At 45.9% G+C, this 21,628-nt stretch overlaps 1 protein-coding gene across 5 annotated transcripts in view; it reads right to left on the reverse strand.

The window, feature by feature from the left end:
- KIF1A (kinesin family member 1A) overlaps positions 1 to 21,628 on the reverse strand; it is a 154,028-nt gene that overhangs the window by 67,114 nt on the left and 65,286 nt on the right. For 4 of the 5 annotated variants that reach the window (XM_027875924.1, XM_027875923.1, XM_027875925.1 and 1 more), the window contains 7 exons: positions 20,240 to 20,323; positions 16,850 to 17,030; positions 16,062 to 16,134; positions 15,702 to 15,795; positions 13,790 to 13,938; positions 12,826 to 13,004; positions 9,254 to 9,391 (listed from right to left, as the gene is read on the reverse strand). In XM_027875924.1, the coding sequence (XP_027731725.1) occupies positions 9,254 to 9,391; positions 12,826 to 13,004; positions 13,790 to 13,938; positions 15,702 to 15,795; positions 16,062 to 16,134; positions 16,850 to 17,030; positions 20,240 to 20,323 (898 nt within the window). Of the gene's footprint in view, positions 1 to 7,960; positions 8,276 to 9,253; positions 9,392 to 12,825; positions 13,005 to 13,789; positions 13,939 to 15,701; positions 15,796 to 16,061; positions 16,135 to 16,849; positions 17,031 to 20,239; positions 20,324 to 21,628 lie in introns of all 5 variants that reach the window. The other variant, XM_027875921.1, reaches the window with a different exon arrangement.

Below are 21,628 nucleotides of genomic sequence, written 5' to 3' on the forward strand. Positions count from 1 at the left end.
GTGGATTGGATGAGGTGACTTTCCAGAACCACATGTCACAGTTCCCTAACTCTTGTGCCACCAGAGCATTCTGCAGGTCCCCTGTGGTCCTGCTGCCTTGCCCTCCCACGTCCCACATTCAAGCTAAGCTACGAGGCTGATGACCACATTTTCTCTTTCTTAGTCTCTAGACTGTGGGCCCAATAAAGGTGTGTCGTCCTAGCCAAATGACGCCATCTACATCGTACAACAAACAGTATGTCAGCAGATGATTGAACCATGATAGGCCATAGGAGCATCTCCTCCAAGAAATTACTGAGAGGGCTTCAGAATCTCACATAGCCAAGGCCACCCATCATCCATTCATTCAGTCCCACCATGACAGATTGCTCATCTCCCTACTCTGTGGTCCAGCGATACCGGCCTTCCTACTGTTCCTCATGCGCTCACCATCTCCCATCTCCATGCCTGGCATGCATGCCTCCCTCCCTCCCTTCAGCCTCTTACTCTCTCCAAGACTTAGCTCAAATGACACCTTCTCTGTTAACTGTTTCCTGATCTCCCCAACTGTGAGTGTCCTCCCTCCCTAACTACTTTGCATTTATTCTGCATACAGTAGACACTTAAATTATTATTGATGGATCGAGCCCTCCCTTCCACCAGCATTTAATAAGCTATGTGTTTAATACTATGTGCACGTGCTAGATGCTTGAGACAGAAGGGCAAAAATGAAAGCGTTTTTACTCTAAACAAGCTTATATTCTTCCACCCCCAAAGCACGCTGGGGAGAAATTCTCTTAGTATTAGTCTTTGTTAAGCCCTGGCGCCAGTGAGCAAAGTGAACTGGAAGCTTCCTGAGACCACCAGATACTCTAGGGATGGGCTGTCCACTGAGCCCACCTCTGCTGCCAAAGATTGCCTCGGAACCTCCCAAAACATTTGTCTCCTGTTTCCATATGGCCAGCTCTTTACTGTGTGGCATGGGAGAGAGGGTAATGTGGAGTAGTCTAGATTTAGGGCAGTGTCAGGGTGGGGATGCTTCAGAAGGAAGGAAAGTAGGTGCCCAAATCACAAATCCACTGGAAGTCAGCCCTACCTTCTCCTTCCTTCCGTGTCAGTGTAAATCATGGATCTCCACCCTTACAATGGGACTTTGTGTATGAGATAGAGGGAAGGCATCTCCGGTTCTTAAGCTCAAAATGGATAATGGAAAACCCACTTCACAAAAATCTGCTGAAAAAGCAGAATTACCCACCACAGACTGAAGGCTGTTGAGAGTTCTAATTGAGAATTCTAAGGTTAGCAATGAAGAATCATGCACGCTCTGCCTCTGCTAGACTGAAATTTCCAGGAAGGCAGGCTGGACACAATTGCTTTTATAAGTCTGATAGTGTCTAGCACAGTGCTTTGCAAAAACTAGGCACTTGGCAAGTGATTGCTGAATGATTGAATGAATAAATTCTTTCCACTGATTTCCCTTCCTCATCAAGACCCTAGCAGAATGCCCTGCACACAGTAGGCTTTTAATTAAAGTTTGCTGAATGAATGGATTGGATGGTACTTTATTTGAAAGGTTTATTCCAAATGTGAAAGAGCACATCACATCTCAGAGGAAGTGAGGACAAGTCGTTGGCATGCCCCAGCTGGCATGGAGCCAGGAGATCTGGGTTCAAATCCCAGACCTGCTGCTTAGTACCTGTGTGATCTTGAACCAATTCCGTCTCCTCTCTGGGCCTCCATTTTTTTATTTGTCAAATGAGAAGGTTGAATCGATCCTCTCGTCTGACACCTAACTGCCTCAGTCTCCCTCTCCTTTGTTGCAGGTGTTCTAAAGGTGATTCTTACCCAGCTATGGGTTGGATGCTGAGGCCTTGTACCTCTATGAGATTCTGCAGTCTCTAAGGTCAGCTGTAGACAATGTGGACTTCTTACAGATACAACCAGTTCTTCATATACCATTGGAAAACCCACTTCATGGTTTACCTTCAATAGCTGGTTAATGGTAGGATCCTCCACCCCACCCCCATTCCTCAAATGCCCCAAACCCAACTATTTCCTCTTGAAGATTATGTGAGTTTAGGGACTGAAAAACTGACAAGAATATTAACCCAAGCCAAACAGAATTAGGGAAGGAAGTTAGATTTTTAAAATTATATGATATACTTAAAGTCAAGTAGAATTTTTTTCATGATTTTTGGGGGATTATCCAGATTAAAAGTCCCTTGCCAATAGCATCAATGATCAATAACTGGCAATATTATGGGAACTATGTTGCTTATTAAGGGGTCCAGACAAAAGAGAAAAAGAGGTCACAGCAGAGCCAGGATTACCTTGCTCCCTGGAAAGGCTGGTCTGAGATGGTCACATCAATAAAAAAATCTCACATTGGGCAGGGACCTCAGGGACATTCGGTCCAACCATATGCCCAAAGAGGAATCCCCTCTGTTGCATCCCTTATAGATGGTCATTTGGCTTGTGGTTGGATACCGTCAGTGACGGGAAGCTTACCCCTTCATAAGGCTTCCAGTGCCCTTTCTGGCTAGCTCTACTTCATATGGAGTTCTTCCTCATATTGAGCTGAATTTCCCTTGCTATAATGCCACTCATATATCACTGGTGTAACTTTGGAGGGACCACTGGTCAGGCTTGCATGTGCACTGAACCACACCGCACAGTTGGCTTGTGGATTTGGAAAGAGCTGTTGGTGCTGCAGAAGGGCAGTAAATGCATGGAGGCAATCATCTTTCTTTGGGTGACCTCTCTGAGTGTTGCCATGTTGGAAATTGGGAGCCATACCCAGAGGCTTGGGGGCTAATTTAAAGGTGCTAGGGAAAATGTAGGGAAGCCTGGTATTATATTGTGCACACCTGTTAAGAATTTGAGCTCAAAATGCCCTAGAGACAAAAATCGCCATTGTTAGGAACAGTGGGCCACAAAGGAGGCCAATTCTGGGCATTTGGACTTTGGTTGTTTTTTTTATCATATGTTAAGATTTGACAAGAAGGACATGTTCCCATCAAGAGAGAGGGGAGTGAGTTGTTTACAAAGGGAAAGCCACACACAAGGGAGGTGGAGGTCTGGGTTTGAGTTGTACCACCATGCTCAATAGAGCCTCTGGCTTGGGGGAAGATTGACAGTTTGGCCCAACTAGTTCCTCAGTAAACTGCACTTAGCTTAAGGGCATACTTAGAAGGGTCTATTCTTTACCTCTCTCTCCCCACCCCTATCCCCGCCCCAGCCATCCATTTCCAGGTTCCTCAGGATAGCATTTAAACTAGTAATAATATTGATTCTTGGGGCTAAAGGAAAGGTGAGTTCTTTGGATTGCATTCTAAATACATTCCTTATGGACTCCTATTTTGGGAATCAGATTCCTTCCCAAGCTTGAAAGGCAAAGATCTACCTGGACACACCTTCTGTATATGGGCCCTGATTCTGCAGATATATGTCTGTCTGTCTCTCCCCCCCCCCCCCCCCCAAGGGTCTGGAAGGAATAGCTGGGATTATGGAATGCAAGCCTTTCTCTGGGCCCATACTCTGCAAACACTTTTTGAAGCATATTTATGGTGGTATCAGACACTCAATATTTTCTGAATATCCTGCTGGTGATATAGTTTCCTCTCCTTCCTGTCCAAAGCCTTCTTTCCTGCAACTGATCAATAGGAAAACAGTGGGACAGACCTAAGAAGGGGTCTTCACTAGGAGACAAAGAGTTTATTTCTCAAACTGGAGAAGCTTCCCTGCTCTCTCGTATATGAAGACTAGCACATCTGCTGGATGAGGGCCAGAGGGGAGAATGCCCTCCATTTATCTTGGCAAACCAAAATGGTGCTTTTCAGGAAGGCTGGCCCACAAAAAGCATCGCCATGTTGACTTAGAGTCAAAGATGTTTAGAGCTGAAGACCCTACTGAGATTAGTCTAGTCCAACCTCAACATTATGGATGAGAAAACACTTTTGCTACTTCACCCTATGGCTAACCCCAGCCCAAGGCCACATTCAGCCTCTTTCTCCCTATAAAGTCTCTTGGTCTCTAGAGAAGCAGAGACCTTTTCTCCCTGGGCTTTGGAGGGCCACCCTTGGCTTCAGTCACCATAGCTGACATTTCTATAGCACTTCCAGGTTTGCAAAGCACTTTATGCACATCACACCATCTGATCCTCAAAACAATCCTTTGAGGTATATGCTCTTCTAATCCCCATTGCACAGATGAGAATACTGAGGCTGGGAGAGAACTTGCCCAGGGTTACACAGTTAGTGTCTGAAGAAGGATTTTGATTTGGGTCTTCCTGACTCCAAGTCCAACACTCTTATCAACTCAACTGTCTTTGCTACCACCAGCATGCTTTTCATTGTCCCCTGATTAGTAGACACAGAAGTTCCCAGAACAAGCCTCACCTCTGCTTGGGGCATGCAATGCCTTGCTCAGCCCCTTGAGCCAGAGCATATCTCAGGTTGCCTTATCTATCTCCAGCAATCTTTGGGGAAGATTTATCCTCCCCCTTCACCTCTTTCTTCCCTTCTTTCTTTCCTCCTCTCTCCCCTTCCCTTCCTCACTTCCTTTTCTTACACTCCCCTTCCAACAGGTCTCTATTATTACAAAATGGGCATTTCTAAAGCTTTCTAATCAAAAACCTTTCCATATCATCCCCACCTGTACCTTTCTTTTCAAAGAGTACTGGCAAGGTTTGGGGTCTGGGTTTTAACAATCTCTTCAGGATGGAAGTTACATATCTACTGCTCCAAATGTCTCCCCTGATTTCTTACACCTCCCTCAATGCTAACTTGCTAAGCTTCATTGTCTTTTGGAGGATAAAGTAGGAATGAAAGAAGAGATTGATTTTTATAGAAAGTACTCCTCACCCTCAACCCTTACTTCTCTCAATAATTTTCCTTGAAGTCATGGAAAACGACTCTGGATGAAAAGGAAAGAATGTTAGCCATTGGGAAGAAGGTGGGAAGAAGGGACAGAGTGGTACCTCTGAGCCCAGACATGGACCCTGGCTGATTTCTCCCACTGTGGTTTTATCCAAACAGAAGATATGAGTACATCTTGAAGTGACTGAAAACCCAGGAAAGATGAAAAGTGAGGGGAGAGAGGGAAGCAGGAACAGAGAGAGAAAGGAGGGTGAGGGTGTGTGGCACTAAGGGATGAGGAAAAGAGAGCAGACACTAACCACAAGATTGGTGAGGTGCAAAGATGGCATGCTCAGACCAAAGAAAAGCCTTTTAAAAGGAAGACAAAAGTGAAATAAACCCTCCCTCCAATTTTGCTAAAGCTTTGTAGAGAGAGCCAGCAGCTAAAAAAAGAAAGAAACTAAAAAAGGATATATGAAAAAAATCAAAAGACAAAGGACCCAATTATCAACCGGTCAGAGCACAGTTCACAGGAAATGTGGCCTGCACAGCTGCTGCCCAGGGGTGCCCATTCTGAGTCCAACCAAAAAGATTCAGGAGATTCAAGATAAAGGGCCTCCAGAGACTGTCCCACAAGTGGGGTTGGGGCAGGGAGGGTCTCCTTCTTTGGTTGATTTTATTCATTTTGTCAATTTTGTAAAATCTCAGATTTCCCAAGAGGAAAAAAGAAAAATCGGAAGAACCCAGCTCTTTCTGTCGGAGACTGCAGGAGCCTACATTCCATTTCTTGCCTGTTCCCCGGGCCTTCTTGCTCTGGGCTGTCTTCCCCATCCCAACCCCCTTATTCTGAAAATTTCCTTTGCTGGAGAAGGGAACCCTCAGAGCTGTCCCAGGTACTAAGAAAGACACAGCTGGAATCTGGTGTCTGGAGACTTGACAAACCAGGCTGACTTTTCCCTAGAGCCTCCCAGGAAGCTATCTCCTCCCTAAATTTCTCCAACTTTCACTGGCTTTTAAGGCTCCCAGACATTATACCCTCAGAAGACTCTTCCTATGGAGCAAAGCTAGAAAGTCCAGACTAATTTTTATCCATCTCGAGAGCTTTCTTTATCAAGACTGCCATCTTTCACAAACTGATGAGCTCCGTGACCGTGACACTGTTTTTTCCAGAAGGTCACTTGAAAGCCCATTATTATTCAGGACTCATTGAATGATACAGTGCAATCCCATTTCATTGACCTTCTCTGCTAGATAGCTCCCAGGCTGAACTCAAGTCAAGCCAGTGGGAGTTTCCCAATCCAGCCTAGTGATTGGATGAAGAACTGTCTTGACTGGGGGACCTTTAGAAATCTTTTCTCCATGACCTGGACCAGAGGAAGCATGGGTTCAACTTCCAATGGCTGTTATGTTAGAATTCTTGGAGAAAGTACTCTACTCCCTGAAGCCTAGGTCCCATATGGGGCCTCTGAAGATGCCTGTTTTCTTCCTCTGACATAGTAAAGTTCTTTTTATTTCTTGCATAATCAAAATCCCAAATGTTGTCATGTTTCTTTTGGATTGGTCTTCCCTTCTGGCACATCAACCACAGGCCCAGAACTGAAAATGACCTAAACTTTTATCTAGTCCAACTATCAGATTTTACAGGGGAGAGAACTGAGACCTAGAGAAATAAAGCGATTGGTCCCAGGTCACACAAGGAACGAGTGGCAAAGTGAGGATTTGAACCTGGATCCTTTGACTCAAAATCCAACACTAGTTTGACTCTCCTTTCCTTATACTGCACATATTCTCCATGGTGCTAATAATATCCCATCTTTAATCTGACTCTTCATGAACAAAATCGTCTCAGGCTAGATGGCAGTTCACTTGCCATTACTAGTGATACCTGACGCGCCTAGAGCACTATAGTCTCTACAAAGCCCTTTCATCCAAGCGAGCCCATCTAAACCTCACGGCAACTCTGTAATAAGTATGGAAAATATTACTATCCCCATCTGATGGATGAAGAAATTGAGGCCTAGGAGGGACCTTCAATGATTTGCCAAAGGTCACAGAACTAGTTTGTAGCAGACTGAACCCAAGTCTCCTACACTGGTATTCTTTCCACCATCCAGGAAACATGACCCCTGATACACGTGTACATATGTACATATGTATATATGTATCTATAGACACACGTGTATGTGTATGCACATACAGATATGTGTACATACGTGCATAAATATACACTTTTTTTTCTTGGCATTTTTCTCATGTCTCTATTACCTTTCTCACAGTGGGTCCCTTCTATGGTCATGGCCCTGGTATCACAGGCTCACACCCACTAGCATTTTGATTATTCATGATACAGGAACAGATTAAATATTTACTGCTCATTTCAGAACCTGCATCCCCTGGGGTTCGTGAGAGCTTTCAGGAGTAAAATGAAAGCAATGTCAATCAAGAACTTGAAAGCTGAATTTTATACGCCATCAATCTCATTATTGACAGAGAGGAAGACCGGAATATTGGCTAGAGGCCTGGCTTTGGGGCTGGATTTGAGCCCTGCCTTTGACACACGCTAGCTGTGTGACCATGGGCAAGCCACTCATTCTCAGAGTGCCCCAAACAATTCTCTAAGACTTATCCATAAGCTAAGTTACAGAAGTTGTCCATGTGCATTGGCAGAGGGAATATCCACACTGGGAGGTCCCCATGCCAATGAAACCACACACAGAGAGCAAAAAAGATGACTAGCTCCTAAAACCAAGGCCACAAAGAACCGACCACATCTCCTACTTCTTGCTGCCTCTCACCAACGGTCTTCCTTTGCCAAGCTCTGCAATGGATTCTACCAGACTGTGCTGAATGGCAGCTGCCCAGCCCAATTGGTCACTTCCCCATGATTCCGAAAGACTCCCTGTCAGTTGCCATGACAATGGCTCTGCTGCCTCCATGTTGGAAATTGTTCTACTCTGAAGTGATGTCCCACGCCCTTGGGCTCTCAGGGCATCTGAATGGTAGGATCATAACCATAAACATCTGTGGAATTGGTGCCCTCACAGGTCCAATCGTGCTCAGACCGCAGTTCCCTCATGCGAAAGAGCTAGTTCCCTCCCAGCATGCTCTCCTGAAACCTCACCAACCTTCCTACTAAACTGAACAGGGGGGAGCGGTCGTAAAATGGATCTCGGCCACCATCACACAGCGAGTACTCTGGAAAGATGTCTTCCTCGAAGTCCTCATCCTCCTCCTCCTCCTCCTCCTCCTCCTCCTCCTCCTCCTCCTCATCCTCCTCCTCCTCCTCCTCCTCCTCCTCCTTCCCCACATGCTGCTCGTCAGCAGGCTCGGTGATGTCGGAGTCGGGGTTCGAGAAGGTGGGGGAGGGGGTGAGATCAGCCATGCGCTCGCTCATGCATGTGTTGAAAAGAGGAGAGCTGTTGCAGCCAGAGACATCTGAGCTGAGGTTAGTACAAGATAGAAGAAAGGTTAACACCAGCTATTCCAAATTGAGCAGGATAGAGAAGGAAAATAAAATGGTGGCTTTATTTTCTAAAACACAAAACAAAACCAAAATAATCCCAAACCAACAACCACAACGACCCCCCCTCCCAAGAAATGCTGATGGTGGAGATGGGAAGAACAAGAACAAACCGGCCCACCCTGTGCCTTCCACAGAAGCTGCAAGAGCTGTCAGCTAGAAGGACCAAAACAGAGCAGTTCAATTTGGGGTCTCCCAGGGTGGGCGGGGACCGGCGGAGGGTTGGTCAAGACAGAAACACATTCATTAGAACCACGGCATGGAGTAATAATCCCAGACAGACCCTCCTGTTCCCAGGCCTCTGCCTTGGGGGCTACAGGTCAAAGGAGAAGGGGCAGACTGATAAGACCTTTGAGGTGACAGCCCCATGCCCTTCCAGTCAGAATGCTGAAGGCACAGGTGTGCATGTGATTCATACAGCACAGAGATGGATGCTGGTAGCTCAGTGAGAACACACAAAAACACACAGTCCAGGGATGCAAAACCCATCTGTGAGTCATGGATGGCAACAAGGAGTCTTCGCCCGGTCTTCACACACGAGCTCCCCCTCCCCCCTTCCCTTGGCCAATGAAGGAGATGCTATGGGCTCTGATAAAGTGTGGCCAAGAGTACCAGTTTCACAGCTGGCAGTGCTGGTGGTTGGGGTACTTTGGGGCTCCCGGGAAGGGGCTGTGGCATTCAGCTCCCCTCAGGGTGTGTCATTCTCCATCATTAGCTGACCTAAAAACCCACTCTCTGCTCACCCCGCTACTGGTCAGGTAACAGAACCCTAGGCCTCATGGTTAGGTCAATCCAGTAACTGATGCCTTCCCAGTGGAAGGTTTCTATATTTGTAGTTCCATGAGAACTCTTTCTCTCTCTCTTTCTGTCTGTCAGGGGAAGAAAAGAATGCTCTCACCTGCCAACCAGTCGGAACCAAGGGAATCGGTCGTAGAAAGGGTCCCCACCAGTGACCACATTGTCACAGTCCTCAATGACACTGGAGGGCACCTCGGCAGCCCGGTCATACATCTCACGCATCAGATCAAGTCTCTGCCTGTAGTGAAAGGAGACAAGTGGCCTGAGCTGGTGCTGGGGGCAGCGAGTGCAGGGGCCTGAATGACTCTCCATGGTGGTGGGATATGGATTCAGTGGGTAAATCTTGAGAGGAGACTGAGGGGGAGAGACAATGACATTGATAGTTGATGGAGGTGGAGACAGAAAAGAGACCTTGCGGCACTGAGCAATGAGGCAGAAACTCTTCCTGCCTTCATGCCCAGATGTTGGCTGTGTGGGGCAAAGCCCTAGTCATCCCACACCCATTATTATTCTGTATGAGGTCACCCAAGTCTCCTTCAAGGCTGTGTGGTAGGGCCCCCAACTAAACTTCCCTAATTAGTACCTTGGGAGAATCAATCTAAGATGATAAGAGCGTAGGCTTAGGGCTAGTAGGGAACTCAGAAGCTAACTGCCTCATTTTTCAGATGGGGAAACTGAGGCCCCTGGTGGTCAAGTGACTTACATAGCATCACAGGAGGTGTTTGAACTCATGTTCTCTGACTCCAGAGACCATTCTTTAGCCTGGGGGCCTATACCAGACTGAATTCTCATCCCCCTAACTTTTGGATTTTTCCTTTGGGCAAAGAAGCATATGCAAAAATGTCTGGAAGGTTGACTTATAGGAATGACTCTGGCACTTTGGGTCTTGCAGCCCTGAACTTGGCTCAGCTCTTGTGATCCCTCCTCCGGTGTTAAGCCTTTCCAGGTTCCCCAGATCTTGGTGCTTTCTCCCCACCCAAAATGTGTATTTGCTTATCTTGGCATAGGGGGCAATCGCAGTAGAATAAAAGCTTCTTGGAAGCAAGGATTATTTAATTTTATCCCGAAAGCCTGGCACACAGTAGGTGCTTAATTGTTGGATCAGGTGAATGGCCGCACTGTGCTCATTCTCACCACCATGAATCTGAAGGGACATGAGCTGCCAGGACAGATGTCCTGACTCGCCTATTCTCCCCCAGTCAACCAACTGCTTTCACTGAAATCAGATGCCTGCTATAAGGAAGACTTTATCGTTACTGTCCGGTTGTTTTCAGTCATATCTGACTCTTCATGACCCCATTTGGGGTTTTCTTGGCTAAGATGCTGAAGTGGTTTGCCGTTTTCTTTTCCAGCTCATTTTACGGATGAGGAAACTGAGGCAAACAGGGCTAAGCAACTGGCCCAGGGTCACACAGCTAGTAAATATCTGAGGCTGGATTTAAACTCACAAAGATGAGTCTTCCTGACTAGAGGCCTGGAGCTCTAACCACTGTATCACCCAGCTGCCCTAGATTTCATGATCCATCTGTAAATCCCAGGGGGCAGCAGGCTGGGTTGGAGTGGGTGGGGTGGAATTTTGCTCCCGCACTAGCTTCTTTACAACATGCTCCGCTCTCTGCTTATCTGCCCTGGATCACCAGACAGCTCATGGTCAGGTAATGGAAATCAACGTTATGATGTTCAAAGGAAAATTAACCAAGAATGGCAATCTGTGACCCAACAGTTGTCAGATATGCCCCACTGAAAATATAACTTCCTACTATGCTTTCTTGTGTTAAAAATCCACACAACTTCCCCATTCGTTTGATTGAAGTCTCTGCTGCCTCAATATGGTTATTCAAAAGGTAAGGAAACAGGGGGCAGCTAGGTGGTGCAGTGGATAGACCACCAGCCCTGGAGCCAGGAGGAACTTGAGTTCAAATCCAGCCTTAGACACATAACACTTACCAGCTGTGTGACCCTGGGCAAGTCATTTAACCCCACTGCCTATCCTCCCCCCACAAAAAAAGGTAAGGAAACAGGCATTCAGGGACAGATTCTGATTTTTGGGGGGAGTTCAAACTTGTAACTTGATTGGGGCAGGGAACTCCCAATGTGCAAACTCCCTCCAACAACATAGATTGACATTTGAATTGCAAGTTATCTTATAGAATTGCCTGCAGCCTTGAGAAGTTGTCACTTTTCCAGAGTCAAACAGCTTCTATATGTCAGTGGCAGGGCTTGAACCCAGATTTCCCTGACCCCAAGGCTGGCTTTCTCTCCACTGCCCCATGTTGCCTCTCACAGACATATCTACAATGTTATGTGCATGGCAGGAAACTATGATGTTTGGACGCAGCACCATTGCCCTTCCTAACCTCCTTTTCTCTAGCTCAGTTCTGCGTAAAGTAGTTCACATAAGAGAATGAACATGAAGCAATTGGATTATAATCTTCAAGTCTACAAAGAATTCTCACAAGTAGGATGCCAAGTACTCATTGCCAATGACCATGGAAGAGCAAACCACAGAATATTAGAGCAGTAAAAATCATGGGTAGACACTGGAAAGGCAATTAGGGCCAGAATATGCTGAGAGGGAAGACCAAGAGAGGCAACCCAATGTCCATGCCTGAAGTTTTTCCAAGAAGAAAACAGACAACCACTGACTGATAATGTCCTGTCTCACACTAGCTGTAGAATTTTGACACCAGGTGTTAAGTGCCACAGACTACTGTATTTTGGAGGTGGTGGTAGGGCTCCCTGGAGTTAGAGAAGCATAGAGTGATAAAAGCTGGGGGAAACTTTGCCACTGAGTGGTAAGCTCTGTTTTATATTGCTGAGAGGGATGCAAGTGAAGTCAGTGTCCTCTAAATTCAGCCTACATTCAGAGTCCTGAGACAATGCCCCATTGGCCTTTCCTAGCTACAGATCTGATTCTCATCCATGAGTTCTACCTTGAGTAGAGATAGCATTAGAGACTTGCTAAGAAGCTCCTCTGTGAGCTTAGCTTCTGGAAACCAAAGGGTAGCTCACCCAGAAGTGGATTTTAATGTAATTCTAATGACTGACTTCTTATTGGTTGAGGTGTGCCCTCTGGGTCCCACATGTCCATAATTCCCCCTCTTCCATTCAAGGAATCTGGCACTCCAAACAAGCCTTGACTGGGCTTTGAGGTCCTTGGAGGTTATGCCCACCAAGAAGCACCAGGCATATAGCTTGCCAGCTCTCTGCTATCCCTGGGGGCAGTGAAATACAATGAAAAGATCACTAGCTGTAGGATCTGGGTTCAAATTCCATCTCAGATGGCTACCATTTATGTGATTCTGAGCAAGCCACTTCCCTCCTCTGGGCCTCAGTTTCCTCATCTGTAAAATGATGGGGCTGGGCTAGGTGGCTTTTGAGATCTCTTCCAGGTTCAATCTGGGATCCTGAGTCACTTTCCTTTTTGGGGGTTCAGTTTCCTCATCGTAAAATGGTGGGGTTGAACCAGATCGCCTCTGAGCCCCAAGGTAAAAATCTGTGTATTTTCTCAACTTGTCCAAACCATGCAAGGACATTTGCTAAACCTTTCTCTTCTCCTCAATTCTCTAGCCTGCCTTCAGGTCCTGGATTGCCAAAGCTTCCTCTTCAGAGGTCATTCTTTCTCCTCCAGTCTTCCAAGATCATCATCCTTCCTTATCACCTGACCCCTACCTGAGTTTCTCCAGTGTCCAATAATGGGTAGCACCATTCTTCTGGTCCTGGACCTCAATAGCCACGATGGTCCGTGGGAAGGGCCGTTTTTCTCTTTCTTTGGCAGCATCAGGGGGAAGCAAATCCGGAGGTAGGGGAGAGTAGAGAGTGTCCGTGAGGAGAACAAATTGGAATTGGACCTGGTGATAAACACAGGGAGAAAATGTCCAAACATCTCTAAGCTTCCAGGATCCCCAGCTGAGGACCTCTCTTACCTTCCCTTTCCCCCCATTCCCCCACAATATGGCAGCCATGTGCTAGGATATAAGGTCTTGGGACCTTCAACAGGAGCTTTCCAGGAAACTGAGAGTAGATGGTCACCAGACAGGCTAGTTTAATTGGAGGTTTTTGAACCAATGATCTCCTAGAGCAAATTTCATCAGCCTGCCTGGTGTTAAGACTTTACTTGAGAAAGGGGTAGATTTCCATCCCAGTCACTTCACTCAAGTGAGAGATCACTTTTTGGGTGCTATATACCCCCCACCCCCACATAAAAGATCTACTTCATCTCTAGGGCCAACACTGATAAAACAATGAATACCACCACCTCCAGGTCATGGAATCAGGGGCACTGTAAGTGCAAGGATCTTTTTAGTTGGTATGACATAAAGCCAGTGATCCCTGGGTCTTGATAGTAACCTGAGCAATATTTAGGGGCTATTACAGAGGCACTATCAGGATCACTGAACTCTCTCCTGAAGCTTCAATATTGGGAGTCAACTCAGTGAAGGTGGAATGAAGAAGGACTAAGTAGGATGGCAAATGGGATGTAGGAAAGGGGTGTAAAGGTGAAGAGGACAGTCCAACTTTGAGCACAGTCACTATAGGGAGGTGGTCTCCCCAGTGATTCCCCAGATGTCAGTACTGTGGGTCCAAGCCCTTATGTTAGTTCTAGCTCAACTCTAGCAAAAACAAACCATCTTACCTTTTTCTTTAGCTCCACACTAATGGCGTTGGCTTCTTTGAGGAAAATGGCATTGCCCCACAAGAGGTCTCTCAGTGATGTAAACTGGTACCACTTCCACTTCCTAAAGGCCCAAAGTGCCAGTTCAAATTCCCTCTCTGTCCACTGGACTGTTGAGAGAAAAAAAACTCACATGGTCATTCCAGGGAAGGGCAGTCATCCCTCACCACTACTCCCTGGAGCCTAGTGCCTTCTGGAAAGTCAGGGATGTAATTTCTCTGACACGGAAATGTAGGGAATGATTTCTGGTCAATACAAGGGCAAGGAGGAGGTCACAAGGGAGCCAGGCACCTCCCATCACCTTCATGTTCAAGGGTCTTGGCCATAACTGGAAGCAATTAATGACTGCTTGTTGAAGTAGAGAGACTAAGAAAAGATGGCGGAGACATCAAAGGCAAGAAATGGTTTTTAAAAATCCTACAAGATAACAGTCATTGAGTAAAATAAACTGAGGACAAGGAAGAAGAGTGTGAGTATTGTAAAAGTAAAGTCATACTATGTCTTGTCTCAATGGCAGAAGTACTATGGAGGATCAGGCCTCGTGCCATGGAGTGAGGAGCTCATGAAAAGAACGCTTTAGAGGTGAAGTGACTTGCCCAGGCTGTATGTTACACCATTTGGTCACTGAGTGCCCTTGACCTTTTTCTCTCTGTGATAAACAGATTGGCCACAGGGTCCCTTCCCCTCTCTGGGTGTCAGCTTCCTTAGTTGTACAATGAGAGGGTGAGACTGGATGACATCTAAGGAACCCTCTGAGTGCTTAAATCCTCTCCTTTCATGGGCTCGCCATGGCACAGGCCAATCATCATGATGCAGTGGAAAGGACGCTGGATTTGGAATCATAAGAACTTGGTACAAATCCCAGCCCTATCATCTGCTCCCTGAGTGAACTAGCATAAATGACTCCCTCTCTGGTGCTGGCTTCTTCCTTCATAAAATGAGGGGTTGACCTGGATGGTCTTTAAGGTCCCTCTGCCTCTACCATCTGATGTCCCTGCCTTAGAGGGACTGTTTGGGCTCTATTTCCCTCTTTGTTGGCAGTGGGTGTCATGTGAGTATAGTGCAGTACAGAGGACAGGGAGCTGCCCTCAAAGCCAGGAAGATCTAGGTTCAAATCCTGTCTTGAACACCTACTAGCTGTATGACCATGGGCAAGCAACTCAGCCTCTTGGGGCTCTAGGCCAGTGGTGTCCAACTCAAATAAAATGGATCCCTGAACAGAGCATATAGATTTAGAAAACCACAAATTAACATTGTCTATGCTGTATTATAGTCTTATTTATTTTGTTAAATATTTCCCAATTACAGTTTGGGAACATTCTGTTTCTGACTGCACTGCAGAGTGTGGTGTGCCAGGGTTTGACACCTCTGCTCCAGGAAATTCTCTGTGACTGCAATTTACAGAGAAGGTGCTGGCCAGCATGGGCAGAAGGAATTTCCTCACCTAAGAGTCCTTTATTCCAATCTCATCACTACTGGTCCATTAGTGGATCCTAATGACCAATCATTTTTTTTTCTACTCAGACTCTCAGAGCTGGCAAGAATCTCAATTTTCTGCTCTAACCTCTAGCTGAATAAGTATTCCTTCCTCAGTATCCCCAACAAGGAGTCATTCAGACCCTGTGTGAAGTCCTTCAGTCAGTAGGACCTGCCATCTCCTGAGACAGCCTGTATCACTTGCAGATAACTTTTGTCATCAGAACATTTATCTTTACATTAAGCCCAAATTTGCTTCTTTGTACCTCCTGCCCTTCATCACTCCTAGATGAACACAGGAAACAGGAAACACAGGCTCCTGTTTCCACTTTCCTTGGGCATTCTTCACTTGGAACCGCTCTAGAATAGGGAAGAGACAGAAGATAGTGTCCCTTACCTTCATCTTCAGGCTCTTCCTCCTCTTCATTGACCTCTGGGTAATACCTGGAATCCATCTGCTTTTGCAAAGCCTCAAGCTTACTCTCATAGTCCTTAGGGAGAAGAAAGATCAAGTGACCTGGCTGGTCTTCACCATCCCATGATCCCATGTCCCCAACCCAGATCAATGCAGCAAACTACCAAGGTTTATGGTTAGGGTCTCTTGTTAAGTAGGGTCTGAGAAGTCAGAGTACTTTATTAAAATTAATCTGAGCTAGTTCTCAGCTCAGAGGCACAAAGGTTACTTCAGGACAAAACCCCACCAAGAAACTTATTGGTGTCCTCTGAGTGCCAGGGGAAAGGGCAATGACTCCTGTACCAGTCTCTGCTGCTCGAGGAGGTAATTGGCTTCTTCTCTCTCCTTCCGATATTGGTCCTCAAGCTCCTGGAGTCTGTGAACCAGAAGGGAGAAAGGACAAAGTGATCCACTGAGACAGGTACAGAGACAAGGAAAATTTTTTGTTGATGAGGATGATGATGATGATGATGTGATATGGTGGAGAGAATGGTGCTCTTGGAGTCAGGAAGACTTGAATTTCAAATCTCAATGCTAATATTTACTAGATATGTGATCCTGGGTAAATCACTAAGCTCCCTAATCCTCGGATAACTATCTAAGACCTAACTAAGTCATAGGCAGGTTATGGCTTACATTGATGAAGGGAATTCTCACAATAGGATGTCTCCACATTGATTAAACCAGAAATCCTTGATGTGTTTGCATAATAATAATAATATTATTGTTATTGGGGAACTGGGGCTTGGATTTGTAATCTCATTGGCATAGGGAATTCCTGGTTAACAAATTCACTCCCCCAGTACAGATCAGCCCTTTTTCTGCAACATACAGAGAGTTGCCTGGGGCTTTCAGAGGTTTGGTGATTTGCCCAGGGTCACATAGTCAGGACGTGTCACAGGCAGGACTTGAATTCAGGCATTCCTGACTCTGAGTCTGTCTCTTGAACCACTATTTAATTGAATTTTAATACCAATTTTGATTTTCAATACCAATAATAGCTCCGCGAAACCCACCCATCCCCATCCCCATCCCCATCCCCATCCCCATCCCTATCCCGTCCCATCCCACCCCATCTCAGTGCTCCTCACCTCTGTTCCATCTCCTGTTTCATATCAATGCCTTGTTTTTCGAGTAGCTCACGTTGGGCAAAGGCCCAGTCCACCGGCTCTGCAGGTGTCTCTGCACACGGGGTCCGTTCGCGCTCTTGCCGAGCCTGCTCAGGATGGTTGAATCGGAATACGTGACTCTTCCCCATGATAATGCGATTTCCTGTCAGCAAAATAAGGGACAGGATTGGGAGGTCGTCCATGGTGAAGGGAGACCAAGGAGAATCAGAGCAGCCTGTTGGGAAATGAGGAAAGGGGCTGGGCAGCCAAGGCACCATGGCCAGCCCTTCTCTCTAGATCAGAAGATAGCAATGTCTGCTGCTCTGAATGTAGTGTCATATGTAACTGCTGTAATACAGAAACATGGACCTCTTGAGACGATTTACTGGCAGAGCTGAAATGAGGCCAAGTTTCCTGAAATGTGCTCTCATCTTTTAAGACAAATGCCATCAAGGGAATGAAGGAGTAGAGACCCTGGGACGAGAAGTGGTTGTTGGGGGCTGGGGTAGGGAGAGGAATTTGCCTGGGTGTGGCAGGCCATCAGAGGAGACGTGCAATCTGGAAACTTCCTACTTCCTTTATCCTTCCTAGCTAACTAGGCACTAAGTTCAGGTGTTTCTCAATAAATTCAACAAACATTTATGATGTACCTACTCTGTGCCACGATGAATAATATGCAGAGTCTCCATTTTCACTAGGTTCTGTTCTATATTTTCCCCCTTAACACACACAATACAAGGAGAGAGGAAGCACCAGTGATTGACTTCCCCACCGTTTTATTAAAAATCACCAAATGTACTTCAAATGAGGGTGCATTGACATGATTTTAAAAAGGCTCGTTAAGGAGCCGGCATCCACTCCGTCAGCTGGTGGTCTTGTTCCCATAACATCAGGCATACACTCAGAGGGATTTGGTTTTCACTTTGTCGGCTGAGTTTGAAACTGATCTGGATGATGGGTTTGACATTGACCTTGTGTTCAGAGTGCCTAAAGGTATGATAGCCTACATCTTTCCAAGTCATTAAAACAAAGGAGGACTGATTATGTATGGAGGATTTCCTATCAGTGACTAAGAAGCAACATTTTATAGTGGTCACAATACTGGACTGGGCATCAGATGGTCATCATTCTGCTCCCAAGTCACTGACTCTTCTTGGAAAAACCTCTCATCCCTTCTTCATGTCAGTGTCTTCCTTTATAAAATGGATAGGATCGATGCCATCCCCCACCCCACCCCCACCCCCATCCCCCTGCCTTATCATTAGGATTGTTTCCTGCAAAGGCTTCCGTTGAGGTCCTGTTTTCAATCTGCTAGTAGGACTGGTTCCCTCAGCCTTCCTCATGGAGCTTTCCCCATCTGGCTCTTGGAACCATGCTGTCTTCTCACCTATGCCTTAATCTGACCACTCCTGACCAGCTCTTCTAGGAGGAAGCTGACTAACCTCATCAGAGGTATTATAGAGAGGCTATCTGAAGAACCCAGGAGTTCGGACTATGTGACCTGCAAGGATCCAATCAACCCTTATTTTCTGCTAAATTAAGCAGGATAATAGAAGCTTCTTCATCAAACCTGAGCATCATAAGTTAACAGATTTCAAAGGAACCTCAGAAAGCATTTAGTCCAACTGATACCTGAACAAGAACTCCCTCTACCACACACCCAACAAGTGATCACCCAGCCTTAGTTTGAGGATGCTCAATGAAGGAGAGCCCTCTCAAAGCAGTCTATTAGGAAGAGCTTTCTGCCATCAAGTCTCCATGTGCTTTGCGGTCACTTTTCCCTGGGGTCAAACAGACCAAGCCTAATCCTTCTTGTGCATGCCAGCACTTCGAATACTTGAGGATGGCTATCATGTCCCCCACCCACCCTAAACCCCTCACCTGAAGGCTTCTCTTCTCCAAACTAAAAAGAGTATTATGCCTGGGTTTTGTAAAGAACAGCTTTACACATACAAGAGAGGGGAGACACAGCTAACTAGCATTTTTCTTGAAAAAACATCTGTGGGTTTTAATAGACTGTAATTTCAACATGAGTCATTAGAATGATACAAAAGTCAAGAAAGCAAATGCAATCCTAAGCTGCAATAAAAGAGACAACAGGTCCATGTCTAAGAAGGTGATAGTCCCACTGTAGTCAGCCCTGATCAAACCACACGGGAAGCACTGTGGTCTTTTAGGAGGGTCACTTTTTAGCAAAGACATTGATAAACTAGATTGTTGAAAGGATGGTAGCCAGGGCAGCGACGGGACTCTGGGTCATGCCTTATGATGATTGGCTTAAAGGAAGTGGGGAGCTCTAGCCTGGAGAAGAGAAGACCGAGAGGACCAGCATCTATCTTAAGATACTTGAAGGGCCATCATGGAGAAGAGGGTGGCCTTACACAGGGTAAAACCAAGTACAACGGGTAGAAGTCACAGAGAGGCTGGGTCAGAGGTCAGCATAACTTTCCTAACCATTACAGGATGTACAAGAGAAGAAATGAGCTGCCTCAACAGGTGTCTTCAGACCATCCCTTGAGGGGCATGTTGAGGCGACTCTTGTTCAGAGATGAGTCAGGCTAGATTCCATCCTTTAACATTCTATGATTCCATATCTTTACATTTAACCCAATTAGATTGCATCTTGTAGGGTCTGGCCCAAAACTCAAGCTTATCTAGATCTTTGGGATTCTGTGTCTGGCAGCCAATATATTTGCTCTCCCTCCCAGTGTGTTGCCATCTACAAATTTGCCAAGAAAGTTATCTATACCTTTTAATCAAGTCATTGATAAAAATCTTTACTATGTTATGGAGATGCTTGTTTTATTCCATAAATAAAAATAAAATTAATAAATAAGTTTTAAAGTAAAAAACAAATCTTAGACCACTCAGGGTCAGACTCAGAGCCATGGGGCACTCCACTGGAGACTTCTCACTAAGCTGACAGTGAACCTTTAATGGCTACTCCTGGATCCAACATTTGACCAATTCTAGATTAACATTACCGTATCATTGTTTAGCTCTTATCTCTCTACCAGAAGGCCATGAGAGACTTAGTTAAATGCTTTAGGAAACAAAACAAAAAATGTATGTTTCCCCTTTTGAGAGAAAGTGGCCTCAGTTCCCAGTATTGTTATTGCACTGAGGATGTCATTTATAGACCTGTAATCTTCTCTGCTAGGCTGGGAGTTCCATGAGGGCAGGGACCACTGTCTTATGGATTCATCTATAGATCTCTCACAGAACCTAGTGCGTGACCTTGCCCATGGCAGCCATTTGATAACTGATTGTTGAATGAATGAATTTCCATATGATGAAAATGTAGTTAATAGTGGTCCAGGCCTCATTCCTCCATGATGAGTGGGGCCCCTTCCCCAGAGAGACAGAACTTACCAGATCGTAGAATGCTTGGTTCTGTCACTTTTTTGCCATTGACATAGGTGTCTGCCCCCTCACATGGTTCCAGGGTCACCACTGCTACAGGAAAGAAACAAGGAAAAAAGCAGAAAGAGGAGGAAGACAGAGAAGAAAAAGAAACAATGTCAGTATGGGGACTGGGGCTCCCCTCAGTGGTCCCAGAGAGGATGCTCATTGGTACATGTTCCTCTCAGAGGCGGTAGGCCTGAGGGTGAGGGCACTGAATGTGGCGGCACTCTAAAGATCGTTGAATCAGATTGAGTTCAATTGAAATGTCATCTAAGTTTTCCCAAAAGGGGTCAGAGGGCAGGTTTTCAAATTCCACAGGGATCAATCACTTTGCAATGGCATGTCTGGAAAGGGCATGGCTTCTCAAAGTCTTTGTTCCTTTCTCCTAAAGTGGGGAGTAGGTAACTTGGGGTGTGTGTTGTTCTCACCACAAGGATAGCAGTGGTGGACCTGGAGTCAGAGGATCTGAGTTTAAATACTGGCTGTCCCACTTCCTACCTATGTGACCTTGGTCAAGTCTCATCATCTCTGCTCAATTGTAAAATGAGGGGGTTGGACTTTATAGCCTCCAAGGTTGATTCTAGCTCTAAACTGTCTGATCTTGTGTTGGGGACACAGGACTTCCCTGAGGTACTGGCCTATTTGTGTCACCCAGGTGCATCTGAAGTCATTGGTTTGACATGAGGATAAACTTAAGAGAGTTACATGGAAGGAGGCAGAGTGATGACATGGCAAAGAGCCCAAGGCTTGGTGCCAAGGGACCTGGGTTTGAATCTTGGCTCTGTTGCCAAGGATGGTGACTTTGGGTAGGTCACTTCCCTCCTCTGGGACTCAGTTTTCTCATTTGTAAAATTCAGGAGTTGGGTTAGAGTGCCTGTGAGGTCCCTCTCACATTGTGCTCTGCATCTATATACCTATCTCAATTTGTTTCTCTATAAACTGAGGCGGTTCAACTGGCTAGCATCTTATGGCCCCTCAGGGTCTATATCTGAGGTCCTAGAATAAGAGCTGAGAATGATATGGCCTCTTAGGGTTTGGGAAGCACTTTCTGCCCATTGGCTCCTTTGATCCTTACAACAACCCTGGGGGGAGGGATAAGTATGGAAGGTATTATTACTTGCATTTTACAGAGGAGGAAACTGAGGCTCAGAGAGCATAAATGACTAGCCCAAGACCACATGGATAATCCGTGACAAAGCAGGATTTGAACCCAGATCCTATGACTTCAGAGCTAGTGTTCCTACATGACTGTTTTAACTGAATAGAGTCAACCAGGGTTTTGATAAGGACTAATTGGCATGACTCAGGGGTGTGTGTGTGTGTGTGTGTGTGTGTGTGTGTGTGTGTGTGTGTGTG

Source organism: Vombatus ursinus, unplaced genomic scaffold (assembly GCF_900497805.2).
Source record: "Vombatus ursinus unplaced genomic scaffold, bare-nosed wombat genome assembly UNPS02014810.1, whole genome shotgun sequence".
In the NCBI taxonomy this organism is placed as follows: Eukaryota; Metazoa; Chordata; class Mammalia; order Diprotodontia; family Vombatidae; genus Vombatus; species Vombatus ursinus.